The 14042-nt window shown below is 42.1% G+C and overlaps 1 protein-coding gene across 6 annotated transcripts in view; it reads right to left on the reverse strand.

Moving 5' to 3' along the window:
* The window catches only part of LOC139449351 (inverted formin-2-like), a 134554-nt gene that overhangs the window by 17203 nt on the left and 103309 nt on the right, over nt 1-14042 (reverse strand). For all 6 annotated transcript variants that reach the window (XM_071230677.1, XM_071230676.1, XM_071230680.1 and 3 more), the window contains exons 3-6: nt 8303-8418; nt 7161-7320; nt 3395-3573; nt 901-980 (exon numbers count right to left, since the gene is read on the reverse strand). In XM_071230677.1, coding sequence (XP_071086778.1) covers nt 901-980; nt 3395-3573; nt 7161-7320; nt 8303-8418 — 535 coding nt within the window. The remainder of the gene's footprint in view (nt 1-900; nt 981-3394; nt 3574-7160; nt 7321-8302; nt 8419-14042) is intronic.

Raw genomic sequence — 14042 nt, forward strand, 5'->3', positions numbered from 1 at the left:
AGATGAAAGTTGATCAGCGTGAGTGATTTAAGCAACATCCCACAACCATATCGGGAGACATAAATGATGTGCATCACAAATTGTATCCGTGAAACATATGAACAGTAATCTCACAGAAAGGTATTTGCGATGTGTGTTTCCTGAGATATATGCTTCCAGAGATGTGTGTTCCCTAAGAGATGTGTTACCTGAGAAATATGCTACCAAAGACGTTTGTTACCTGATATGTGTTACCTTAGATGTAGGTTACCTGAGATATGTTACCCGATATATGTGCTACCGGAGACATATGCTATGTGAGATGTTTGTTACCTGAGATGTGTGTTACCTTAGTTATGTGTTACCTGAGTTATGTTACCTGAGATGTGTTACCCGATATATGTGCTTCCGGAGACATATGCTATGTGAGATGTTTGTTACCTGAGATGTGTGTTACCTGAGTTATGTTACCTTAGATGTGTTACCCGATATATGTGCTTCCGGTGACATATGCTATGTGAGATGTTTGTTACCTGAGATGTGTGTTACCTGAGATGTTTGTTACCTGAGATGTGTGTTACCTGAGTTATGTTACCTGAGTTATGTTACCTGAGATGTGTTACCCGATATATATGCTACCGGAGACATATGCTATGTGAGATGTTTGTAACCTGAGATGTGTGTTACCTGAGTTATGTTACCTGAGATGTTTGTTACCTGAGATGTGTGTTACCTGAGATGTTTGTTACCTGAGATGTTTGTTACCTGAGATGTGTGTTACCTGAGTTATGTTACCTGAGATGTTTGTTACCTGAGATGTGTGTTACCTGAGATGTTTGTTACTTGAGATGTTTGTTACCTGAGTTATGTTACCTGAGATGTTTGTTACTTGAGATGTTTGTTACCGGAGATGTTTGTTACCTGATATGGGTGTCGGGGTCGATCTGCAGCAGCGACTGCAGGATAGACAGGAAGACGTCGGCGTGGGGCGTGTTGTACACCTGGAAGATAACAACCATGGACATTCAGTGATTGACTGGGTGAGTGAGTGAGGTTTTACGCCGCTTTTAGCAATATTCCAGCAATATCACGGCGAGGGACACCACAAATGGGCTTCACACATTGTACCCATGTCGGGAATCGAACCCGGGTCTTCGGCGTGACGAGCGAACGCTTTAACCACGAGGCTCCCCGACCGCCCCTGGACATTCAGACTTGCCAATTACACAAACATCTTGCCTTCTTCACTTGAACACAATTTACGCTTCTTATCAAGACTCATACATGGAGTGAGTGAGTGAGTATCAACGCCTCTTTGAACAGTACACCAGTCAAATTCATGTCAGAGAACAGCATGTCATGGTCATCCTCTTGACCCCGACCCATTATTAGGGCTATATATTGTTTTCACACATTGCACCCATGGCGGGAATCGAACCCGGGTTTTCGACTTGACGATCGAACGCCTTAACCACGAGGCTACCCGACCGCAAGCTGGGAGAAGCTGGGATTCGAACCCACGATCATAGGTTTCTGGCACGATTAAGGGACCTTAGACGACTGGGCCACCTGTGCCCGAAGTCAATATGAATCGGACTTGTGGTTGCTGGGGATGAATCGCTATGTATTCATGTTGAACAAGAACACTGAGAATACGGACACTGAATACTACTATTCAGTCAATTTTCACTGAGGCTTACTGAATTCATTTTTTTAATTGAATTATTATCATTTTCAATTAGTCATATTTCAAAGGATAAAAACTCGCTGACAATCGGAGAAATGGGATTTAGAATTCTGATTGATGGTGCCGCCAGCGGTATTTCTGAATCCGTCATCAATATCCATTTGAAACCCGCATTGCCTCAACAGTCGCCATCTATTACAAAGCTGACACAATCCATCACTTCGGCTTCTTTTCTCAAAGTTACCACTATTGAATTTAAACGCCAAGACCTCTGTCGGAGAAAAGCTCCCTTTCTATCAACGAAAACTAAGCATTGTCTTATACCGGCCATCGAGCAATAGCCACACTAGCATATCTCAGTGGGAATGTCCCCAAAATGTCCACACCAAAGAGAACCCCCACGTCGCTCGAACAATAACTTCCAATCACATCTCAGCTTGAGCTACAGTCGTAAGCCGAAGAAATACGTTTCAATCATGAAATAGAAAGGCAAAAACGGCTTTTCAATTAATTTGGGAAGACGGCTCAAGTGGAACTAAATCTTGATTACGAGTTGCAAATGTTGTGGTAACCGTTCGATGGAATGTCGTATCAAAATATTGAATGCCCTAACGTCAGTCTAGCATCTCATCTGTGTCATGTGATCAAGTTGAATTGTTTTAAAGGTTTGTGTTGATCGCTCTTGTGAGGTTTTTGACGGAGTAAAATGTATGGCGATGTTGCAGATGGAATGGAGGTTTACGGGGCACCATTTGGAACGTGAGCAAGCAGGGGAGCGTGAGCGAGTGAGTGTGCTAACGATCAAGCGAGACAGTGATTGATGGAGTGAGTATAAATAATCGCATTGTAGAGGCGGGACATTATCAATTTATCCACATAGGTAAGAATGACTAGAGAAGTATAGCATATTCATTTGCTTAAAGTGTGAGAAAGTGAGTTTGATTTCGTGCCCCCCGGAATCGTCAAAGGGAGACAAGCATTAAAACCTATTTTGCCCCGCACTCGGGCATTGGGTTCTGTTCCCAGTCGCACTCACAGAAAGATTTATAGAAAGACTGATGCCTGATACGTGTGTCCATCTTGTTCAATCTCGGCTATCTATTTATCATAAGAATGCCCTGATCGATGAACTGTCGCATGTGTCAGTCCCAGCTACACTACGTAAGGAAGGATGGACAGAAAGACAGCAAGTGAACTTGTGGATGGATAGATGGAGTGGGTGATGGAGACGTACATCCTAGATAGAAAATTAGTTGCCACAGGCAGGGATTGGTACCACACGAAACATCACATATGGCCATCTCCTATAGGTCAACTTTCATGTAATAATACAAGAATAATTATCTCACCACAAAGTGCGTTAACGACATTATCTTGAAGATCCGTGTCACATAGTATAGGGGATGTTTCCCACACATACACAGTTCAGCAAAGGCACTGATGGTGCGGTGTATTTCCGAGCCTTTCACTGACCGATGAGTTGACTCAGACACAAATGAATTAGCGACGTCAATGGTGTTAGCTCAGTTTACGTGACTGGAAAACAGCCAGGCAAGGCTCAAGGTTGCCCAGGAATCTTCCTTGGAGACCTGTTGACCATTTTGAAAGTGATTTTTCTTACTTTTCGTGTCTGAGTTCTTCCGTACGTTTCGAAAGTCACATTGAATAGAATTTCAAATTGACTTGATCAGTGTGATCGTAGTGTTGCGTTGGCAAACTTTGACTTACCTTCTGAAGAACGACCTTGAACACCTCCTCTGGGTTGCTGATGTCAAGCGCTGCTGACGTCATGGCCGCAAGCTCCTCGTCATCATCGTGCTTCTCGTCGTCAAAGACGTCACACTGAATGTTGAGGTCATCGTCATCGATGTCGCGCATCGCGTGGACAAGGTCGAGGAGGTTGAGACCTGGTAAAATATATTAATGATGTACATAATACAAGATTCAGACAGATTACATTTCAGAAAATTAAGAAGGCGATGCTTTGAAATGAATGGACGGTAATGTGTGTAAGTACGTACACCTTGTACATCCGTTCTGTTGAAACATATCGATTGGATTAACTAATTTCCAGACAGCAATCGTTGATGCGGGGCTATGTCCCTTTGTATAACCTACAGTGGAAACTCGTTATTTCGGATCCTGTTAATCAGGAAACTCCATCTTCAGCAGGATCACTGCATGGAACGCTACAAGAATACAAAGAGACATTACTCTGCTCCGTGATTCATTCATCCGAAAATGTGTTATTCCGGACCATTTCAGTGAAAATATCCCCGTTCGGAATAAGGAGGTTTCATTGTATACGGCAGACATTCTCAATGGTAGTCTTTTGGAAGGCAGGATTTCCGGAAAATTGGGTATCCAATGTATGCATTAAGGTGTGCTCGGGGGTAGGGGAGGTATCGATCTGCTAAGACTGTTTTTAAGGACCAGAAAAGTGTTTTTTTAAGCCTGTACTGCCAGGTATACAAAGTTTTTAACAAATACACTGAAATGGTGCCTAACAATTATTTTGGCCCCACAACACATTTTCAGGACATTCAGTGAACATTGATGGGTGTGTCAAAAATGATTTATACGATTTATTGTACAATGAAATATGAGTGAGTGAGTATAATTTTACGCCTCTTTTAGCAATATTCCAGCAATAACACGGCGGGGGGCACCAGAATGGGCTTCACAGATTGTACCCATATGGGGAATCAAACCCGGACTTTCGGCGTGCTTGCGAACGCTTTAAGCACCAGGCTTCCCCATCGCCCCCCGTGCATTTTGAAATATCAGTCCGATATAGCGTGTAATAATTGACGGCCTGCGATTTGGAGCCGTATCCAAATTAACAACCGTTCTGCTGTTAATATCCACATTTTGACGGACACCTGACAGGGCATGTAAACGACATACGTGCCTAGCAACGACAAGAACTGAAAGATATGATTCTGATAATATAAACGTGTGTAGAGTAGGAGAAAAAGTAAAAAAACAACAATTGTTGTATTCGAAAATATAATATAAAGGTGTAATTCTCCTCCTTCCTCGTTTTTTGTCAATGTTTTATTCTTTTCCAACCATTGGTATTAGTGATATAATACTCTTTAAATCAAATTTAAACGCCTGTACTCTCAGTCAATTAAATTAATTCTTCAATTAGCTTTCCAATGGTGGGCATTTATACATAAAGACGTAGAAACTGAATTATTTCGTGATCTCGGTTGTGGTTGTCAGCAGTTTGGCGCCAATAGATACCACGTGGCACGTGACGTAGCTATCCCAGAATACATTTCTTAATAAACACTTAATTTCGAAACGTTCTCCATGGCAACATTTAGAGCCAGCTGAGAATCTTAATTAACACCTGGGACCCGTTCCACAAAGCTATCTTAGCAGTACAGTGAGGGAGCTACGATCGTCTCAGCGATATGATCGCTTTGTTGAACAGAGCCCCTGTCAGTTCAAATCCACCAGGCCAGAACCCGTTATTCCGGAAACATGGAAGATTTTGAGCGAGGATTTACGCCGCTTTTAGCAATATTTCAGTGATATCACGGCGGGGAACACCAGAAATGGGCTTCACACATTGCACCCATGTGAAGAATCGAAACCGGGTCTTCCGCGTGACGAGCGAACGCTTTAACCACTAGGCTATCCAACCACGCCCCTACCTTAATAGGGGAACGGGGTCAGTTGTGATGTTACAAGCAAGTGACGAGTAAGAAAGGAAGGGATGTTAATAAAAAAAATTAATCCACTAGGCCAGAGTCTGTTATTCCGGTAACATGGACGATTTGAGTGAGTGAGTTAATGTCAGATGTTAAAAGATAGTACTTGTTGTTATCCTGCCTGGCGCGCGGCATTGCGGTGATAAATCAAGGACTGGTCGATATTATGTAAATGAACAAATACCTTAAATAACCACGACTGTGCGTGCAATTTTTACGCAGAATACGATTCAAATACATTTTCCCTAACGCCGAGAATAGAAACATCAGATGGACTTACCGCGTCGGGGGCTCATGGTAGAGAGATTGATTACCTTCATATTTCTAGAAAAATACCAAATCTAACACACTTCAATGTTCGTTAACATACTGAGAGCACAACTCTCCCCAACGGCTGTCATGGAATGGAATGAAATCTGCCCTGAGCTGTTATAAACAAACTGATGGCACTGCAGATAAGTGTGTATTACATCTCGGTGATTAATTGGCCTTGATTAGGTACCTACTTGTCGGAGCATAGCCATGAGTGACAGGTGTGTATTGCAATGCGCGTGGTTACTAGTTAACACTCATTTCCTGGTATTCAACAGGTGTATTGTCAGTTTAAACACGGGGAGGGGGGAAATATCGACCCTTTATTCCTATTATTCCTTTACCGTTTTCTTGGCGGATATTGCTCAGACCAAAATTTAGTACTCTATTTTGGAATCGGGCCATAAAACCGTTTTATGATCCATTTCTACTGCCAATACCTGATAATGATATTTCACAAGGACACTGACCCAGTGTGGCACCGGCCACTCAATACATCGTCTGGACCTGGTCAAGATGGGAAGGCGATGAATATACCGCCCCGTTATATAAATACCACTTTGACGGGAGGATGCAGTCCAATGTATTGATTTGGTATTTTTAGCTCGTATATGCTTCTCAATCAGCAGACAAATGTACCGTTTTGGAATGTCTGCGTAGGTGCCGTTATTTTAGTGTCCTCTGAGAAATATTGGAACTGAACGCACTAAAACGAGCGATTTATATATTCAAGGTTCTTTAAAAAAATGTTTAAAGCTGTTGTCGGCAATGTTCCTGATGTATCACGGCGACCTTATCACGTCTTGACTAACTGAGTGACTAACTGAGTTGGGTTTAACGCCCCTCTAAAACAGGATTTCAGTTAAAACACGGCGTGCGGGAGGAAATCCCGAAGTGATGCAGGTCTTAGACGTTTACCATTTTGATAAAACCCAGGACCAAGGGTGTGGTGCCGACAAACCTAGAAACATAATCGGATCTCGCACCGGGATTGGAACCACTATCATGGGGTTCTGGTGTGCCCAAGGTATGCAGACTTTCCAAGACGACTGGACCACCTACCCCCCCCCCCCCCCCCCCCCCCCACACACACACACACACACACACACACACCCCATTCGCAATAGGCAAGGACAAAAGCCTAATCAGGCGATCTCCATTTCAGTCGTCTAAAACACGAGATACTGTGGATTCGAACCCACTCGGGCCCAGAATCTTCACAAAAGATCTCATACATCGCGCATTCTACTCAGCTAATGAATCGCAAATTAAGGATATTTTAAAAACAATAATTTGTTCCAGAAAACGCTGAAACAATTATTATCCTCACTTTTTCAGAACAATAAATAATTATTCACTGGATATGCTGCATGTACTGGAAAATATGTGTTGTGGTTCCAAATTATATTCTGTCAACAAAATAAATACATGTAGTAACTTCTTCCATCCCGTAAACCCACCTGTAAACTCGCTCCTTATCATGGTACGCTCCCTCAGGTCGTCGGTTGCCACCAGGATACAGTTGATGAACGCTACCAACGTTGTCCGGTACGGCACCAACTCCGCTCCCTTCAACTCGTTCACGATCAGGCTGAACCGGTATCGAAGTTTCTTCATCGTCTGAAAAAGATGTTTTATGCACCATGAGTAAGTGAATATGGTTTACGCCGTTTTTAGCAATGTTCCAGCAATATCATGGCGGGGGACACCAGAAATGGGCTTCACACATTGTACCCATGTCGGGAATCGAACCCGGGTTTTCGGTGTGCAAGCGAAGGCTTTAACCACTGGGCTACCTGACCGCCCCTGTGTGCATCATGACAATAGGATCACCATGAACATACTACTGTATATTGTATTAATTTGACCTGGAGAAACACGCACCTATTTGCAATCATGGCATTTTTGTGTGCAAACTTGCATATATTTTGCATAAACTTTAAGCATTTAAATTATACTGCCTTTTCCAGATTTGTTTATTAAAGGACATTCTCCAACATCAAGTGGGTCGTTGGCAGAAATATCATATACATATTATTTAAAAAACGTTCTTTTAAACTTTTAAGGCATTGTCTGTGGGGTTCATTTTGTTTGTGGTTTAACGTTTCACTCAGCAATATTCCAGCTGTATGACGGCGGTCTGTTAGTAATCGAGCCTGGATCAGATAATCCTGTGATTGAAATCACGTGCATCGATCTACGCAATTGGGATACGATGACATGCATCAACCAAGTCAGAGAGCCTGACCACCCGATCCCGTTAGTCGCCGTTTACGACAAGCACGGGTGACTGAAGCCGGATCTCCACGGGTATGTGGCCGGAAATGGTTACTTGAATCAACTACCTTGAAGGTTGTGCCATTATTGCAATGATTTGCTATACTTAATGTGAAGAAAAAAAGATTAATATGTTAATTTTACTCAAGGCTGTTTAAAAAATTGTGAACAGTTGTGAAACTATGGTAGGGCGATCCAAAAACCAAGAAATAATATACAACAACTTTAGAATAACATCTAATTTTTGCTGTCTTTCTTTAAACGCAATATTTTGGAAAACAATTATTGATCATATTCTGATTTGATTAAATGGCGAATGGCTTACCTTGAATGTCTCCAGCGCGTCAAGGGCGAGGCGATACCCTTCTGGGGAGTAGACACACAGAGCGGACAGCAGCTCAAACACCTGCTTCTTGACCATAGCGTTCGTCGTGTCCAGGGCTGTCAAGAGACATACACAGATGTAAAATACAAATTCTCCTCTACATTCAAATATGTCTATACTTGTCTAAAGTATCTTACGGAGTGAGTATGGTTTTACGCCGCTTAGAGCTCTATTCCAGAAAATCACAGCGGAGGACACCAGAAATGAGTTCGTTTGTTGTTTAACGCCGCACTCAGCAACATTGCAGCAATATCATGGCGCTCGGTCAATAATCGAGCCTGGACCAGACAATCCAGTGATAGATGTTGCAAACAGCGATCCGTGTTTTCGTGCTACGAGGACACACTTTTAACCAAGTTACCGATCCTGACCACCCAATCCACTTGGTCGCCTCTAACGACAAGCATGGATGCTGGAGACCTATTCTAACCAGGAATTTCGCACTGAGATATATAATTGTCGGATGGAACAACTGTAAACCATCAGGGACACGGGTGGCTCGGTGTATGTGTCACCTCTTTAATGCTCACACTACCGAGATAATAGGCAGTGTAAAGTTACGATTTCAAAATTGACGTGTCTTAAGGTACAAACAGCAATCACAATGGCATTTGCATTTTGAAACCGGAAAGTTATCTAACACAGCAGACAAACTGCCCAAACTAAGAGAAGTGAGTACGGTTTTACGCCGCTTTTAGCAATATTCCAGCAATATCAGAACGGATGACACCAGAAATGGGCTTCACACATTTTACCCATGTGGGGAATCGAACCCAGACCTTCTGCGTGACGAGCGAACGCTTTAACCACTTCGCTACCCAACCTACCCCAAACTAAGAGGAAGTGATATTAAGCGGTGTCTGCCAACTGCTTGTAACTGCGATGCTCTTACTGATAATGAAATATTGATTTTACTGCCCCTCAGACAACGAGATAGATAGAGTTTTGTCTAGTAGACAGTCCTTTGTCCAAATACAAATACAGATGTAAACCTCTGAATATCACCGGCAATAGCGTCTAGTATAAAGAGAATCCCAAAGAAACTGATAAAAAATTGGTGCTGATCGAAACTAGATCGTGCTCTCAATTGCCACAAATGACCTTTTCAGAAGCAAGCGCATCGTACAGTGTGTAGCATTTCAACATAAAGGTTGCATGCACCTCACTGGTGTGGACATGTAGGTGAACAACCAGAGCAGGTTCCTGACAATGCATTCACATTGCGAAATAAATATATTTCGACATTTAGCGTAAACTGCCGGGCAAAAGAAAGTATACATCCATGTTTGATGGTGGCTAAACATGAAACGCAACAAGGAATGGTTATTCCATGATGATTTATTTCTTACGGGTGTTTGTTTGTTTGTTGTTTAACGCCGCCCTCAGCAATATTCCAGCTGTATGACGTCGGTCTTTAAATATTCGAATCTGGACCAGATAATCCAGTAATTGATATCGTGAGCATCGATGTACGCAACTGGGATACCATGACATGCATCAACCAAGTTGACACAATGACAATGCACCAACCGAGCCTGACCACCCGATCCCGTTAGTCGCCTCTCACGACATTCATGGGTTGCGGAAGACCAGTTCTAACCCAGAATCTTCACGGACTCTTACGGGTGTAATAGGTGTGTTTTGGACTTTGGGAGTTTGCAGTGTTTCGTGGACTGTTTTCAGCCTAGTAACGTTTTGTATTTTTAAGTGTATACTGTCATTTGCCCGGCTGTTAAGAAGCTGTTTTATTTCCGCGATATTATAAATGGAGTTTCTGTTTGTGCACATCATGTTTTTGTACTTGGCTGCCTCTGAAACACAAGGTAAGCGGAGTTCTATCAGAGGGTGCGAAATCAGGAACCGCTTGAAGCGCTCGTTAAATCTGTAACTGAGTCAGTCACGGGGAGAGTCGTTGTGTCAGGTGAACCACCCAAGTCATTGCTCAGTTTTAGTTCATATGATAACAATGACTATTTTCGCCACAACGCTCAATGTAGTAGGACTACCTCCGTAGTGCAGAGAATACAGCGTCTACAGAGTGCAGTAGTCGGAGGTTCGATCACCGGCCACGTCATACCAAGGACTAGTCGGCTCGGAGTCAGTATCTGTGTCTGAATGAGGTATCCATGGTTATATATTGCATCTGGCACTTTAAAACCATCATTGTAAGTGCAAACATCTTGAACGCGGCGTTAAACCCCGTATCACCTCTATTAGGCTAGAGGGCATTACCACTAACTCTTATATAGGTATAGTTTGGTATATATACACAACACTGTATCATTGTACAGCGAAATACACACCCGCCGGACTTCCCCCACCCCCCACACAATCTACCCCATCCACGCAAGGGCTAAATGTAACTTTAAAAAAAATTGGAAATATAATTATCAAGTGAAATCATTCTCTATATTGAAATCCACAGGTATTGCGACATATATGTTTTATAGTTTGAAACAATTGTTATCGTCAAAACACTGTAGCTATTCTACGAGAAGAACGTAAATATTTACATATGCACAACAACAAAACACATAACGTCATGGGTATCACAACACTAACATATACAACAACATGAATAGCTTCCTGTTGTCAAAACAAATTACTAATAAGTGTCACTGTGCCATTCTTCCCCTTGAGAAAACACACAAACACAGTTTTTATCCTCTTTGACAATACCTTCAGAGCATTGCTGAATAATTTAGTGCAAACGAAACGTTACTTTCAAATATGCTAATGAACTACCTGGCCATGCTCAGACAAGCGCTCTTTAGCTATGCATCGCAACTCCCACACAGCAACTCTACACCTTCGTCACGCTGTCTCGGCGAACGTGCGCCACGTGTTTCACAAAGTCACATGCTTATTAATTAAATCATGAGGAATGATGTATCCACTGCATCGATAACAGATACCTTTGTTTCTTGTTTTATTTCCACGAAAATAAAAAATATGTATTAATGGAAGTTTGTCAGAAAAATCAAGAACGTCATTTTGTCTTTGACAACCGCTGTTGTGCAATATGCAGCCTCTCGATTTAAAACCTGAGACACTCCGATGCTTTTATATTTTGTATTTTTTAATAAGAACACGAGTGTTTAACTTTATCACGAATCACTGTCCACATATCGAGGGCAGTCGTGAAATAACAACGTGACATACGATGCCTGACTCAAGGTCCCACTCAGCGCTGTAGCAGGTAGGATTACAAGAAGTGAGTGGGGTTTTATGAGGTCTCGTTCATCGAACTCAGACTTGCTGTCATCGGCGTTGAGTTGTTCGATGTGGTCGAACATTTGGGATCGCAAAAGGTCAATAAGCGGTGCTTATAAAAACATATCGATTTGTGAAAAAATAGACTATCGACTACATAAAACATTTAAATAAAAATTATCGTTGAAGTAAGGTTCGTGATCAAAGAGATGAATATTGAAATTCATATCTAAGAATAAAAATCCATATTTGGACCAAAACTATTCTATGAAATGTCCTTAATTGGACTATAAATAAAATAATTATATTCCGACACGCAGCAATGTAATAACGTTTCAATGCTACAGTTTTCATATATGACCAGGTCACGAGATATACATGCAGTGTTAACTTTGTGTCGGGAACGACAAAGTGAAGGAGTTATTAGATATGTCCGGCGGTCCGGTGGGGCGACATAGAGTTAAAACTCTCAATGTGCTGTTCACTGCGCGGTGAACACAAGTGGAGTTGTCATATTAACACATTAATCATTGCAACATGGCAACGGCCATGATCTTTGAAAATGTTATCATAAGGCAAGATTTATGAGTGAGTGAGTGAGTGAGTGAGTGAGTGATGTTATAGGCCCTTGGAACAATATAAAACTCATACAATGGCGGCATGTCGCTGGTCGATTTCAGCGTTATTACCAAGCGGCTTCATGTTTACACCAACATACGTTTGTTTATGTATTTATCAACAGCCGCTTGCTTAAGTGAGTGAGTGAGTGAGTGAGTGAGTGAGTGAGTGAGTGAGTGAGCGTTAATGCCGCTTTTAACATTATTCCAGTTATATCGCGGCGTGTCAGCTGTATGTGGGAGGAAAGTCCGAAGTGACGCAGGTCTCAGTCGTTTACCACTTCGGTGAAACCCACGAGCACGGGTATGGTGCTGACAAACCTAGAAACAAACTCGGGGCGAACCGGGATTCGAACCCATTTGCGCGAGTGAACGTTGTAACACATTTGCAAATTGATATCTGATGTGTCTGATCATGCTGTCAATCACTGGATTATCTGGTCCAGATTCGATTATTTACAGACCACCGTCACATAGCTGGAATGTTGCTGAGGGCGGCGTTAAACAACAAACACACACCCGTAAGAAATATACCATCATGGAATAACCATTCCTTGTTGCGTTTCATGTTTAGCCACCATCAAACATGGATGTATACTTTCTTTTGCCCGGCAGTTTACGCTAAATGCTCGAAATATATTTATTTCGCAATGTGAATGCATTGTCAGGAATCTGCTCTGGTTGTTCACCTACATGTCCACACCAGTGAGGTGCATGCAACCTTTATGTTGAAATGCTACACACTGTACGATGCGCTTGCTTCTGAAAAGGTCATTTGTGGCAATCGAGAGCACGATCTAGTTTCGATCAGCACCAATTTTTTTATCAGTTTCTGTGTAATTCTCTTAATACTAGACGCTACTGCCGGAGAAATTCAGAGGTTTACATCTAGTATTTGGACAAAAGATTTGTCCACTAGTGCAGCGTTAAACAACAAACAAACAACATCAAAGATGTTATTAATGGTGACTTCATTACAAAACAACCATGATCATAATCAGGTAGAATCTACATTCGAAACCAAGCACTTAGCATCCTGGGACGCCTAAGGGAGGCAATTCCACACAGCGAATTGAGACGACTGAGACACCAAAGTCCCTACCTCATATGTTAGAGCGTACAAGATCATGAGAAATACATTACGACTGGGATGACAGGTCGGCCTGATTAATGAACTGCAGACCACCCACACAGCTAACAGTTCCGAGATGTGATGCCAACGGCACTGTGAGTAATGTTTCTGTGACACGCTATATTCGGATGCAGTTGTGAAATTATATCATAAATCTACGACAGATCTGATATCCATAACCATGTCTGAACTTCACCAGCAATACTTTCATCTAATATAATACTCAAAAATAGCTTGGCATGAAAGATCATCTTAGTCTTTCATGATACAATAATAAATCTCTCATGCCTAAAAAATAACCCTTAACTTCTTTTGAGCAGTATATATTTTTGTATGTGATGCTGATAATTAAATTCTTTGTTTGTCTTGTGTCAAACGTTTCCGTAATGCAGCTGTTTGATTAATATGGCCCTCACGGGGTTCCATACACTCTAACGCCAGATGGCTGAAGTACTTCGTGGGCAAATTTAGACGGTGTCGATGGTGGGGTGGACAATAAAAAGACTTTTCACAGTCGTGTTCTCGGGGGAATTCGCGGCTGTCTCGGGGTGGATAACAATAGCAAATGACTCAGGAACTTTTAATGAGACTATAAAAGGGTACTCACATCTGTAAAAAGAGAGCGGCAGAGACAACAAGAGTAGATTCATGCTTGTTTCTGTGAACTTATGGTGTTTTTTCAATATTCCTATAAATGTGACACCGATAACACATAACC

Source organism: Haliotis cracherodii, unplaced genomic scaffold (assembly GCF_022045235.1).
Source record: "Haliotis cracherodii isolate W230 unplaced genomic scaffold, xgHalCrac1.p SCAF_8, whole genome shotgun sequence".
Lineage (NCBI taxonomy): Eukaryota > Metazoa > Mollusca > Gastropoda > Lepetellida > Haliotidae > Haliotis > Haliotis cracherodii.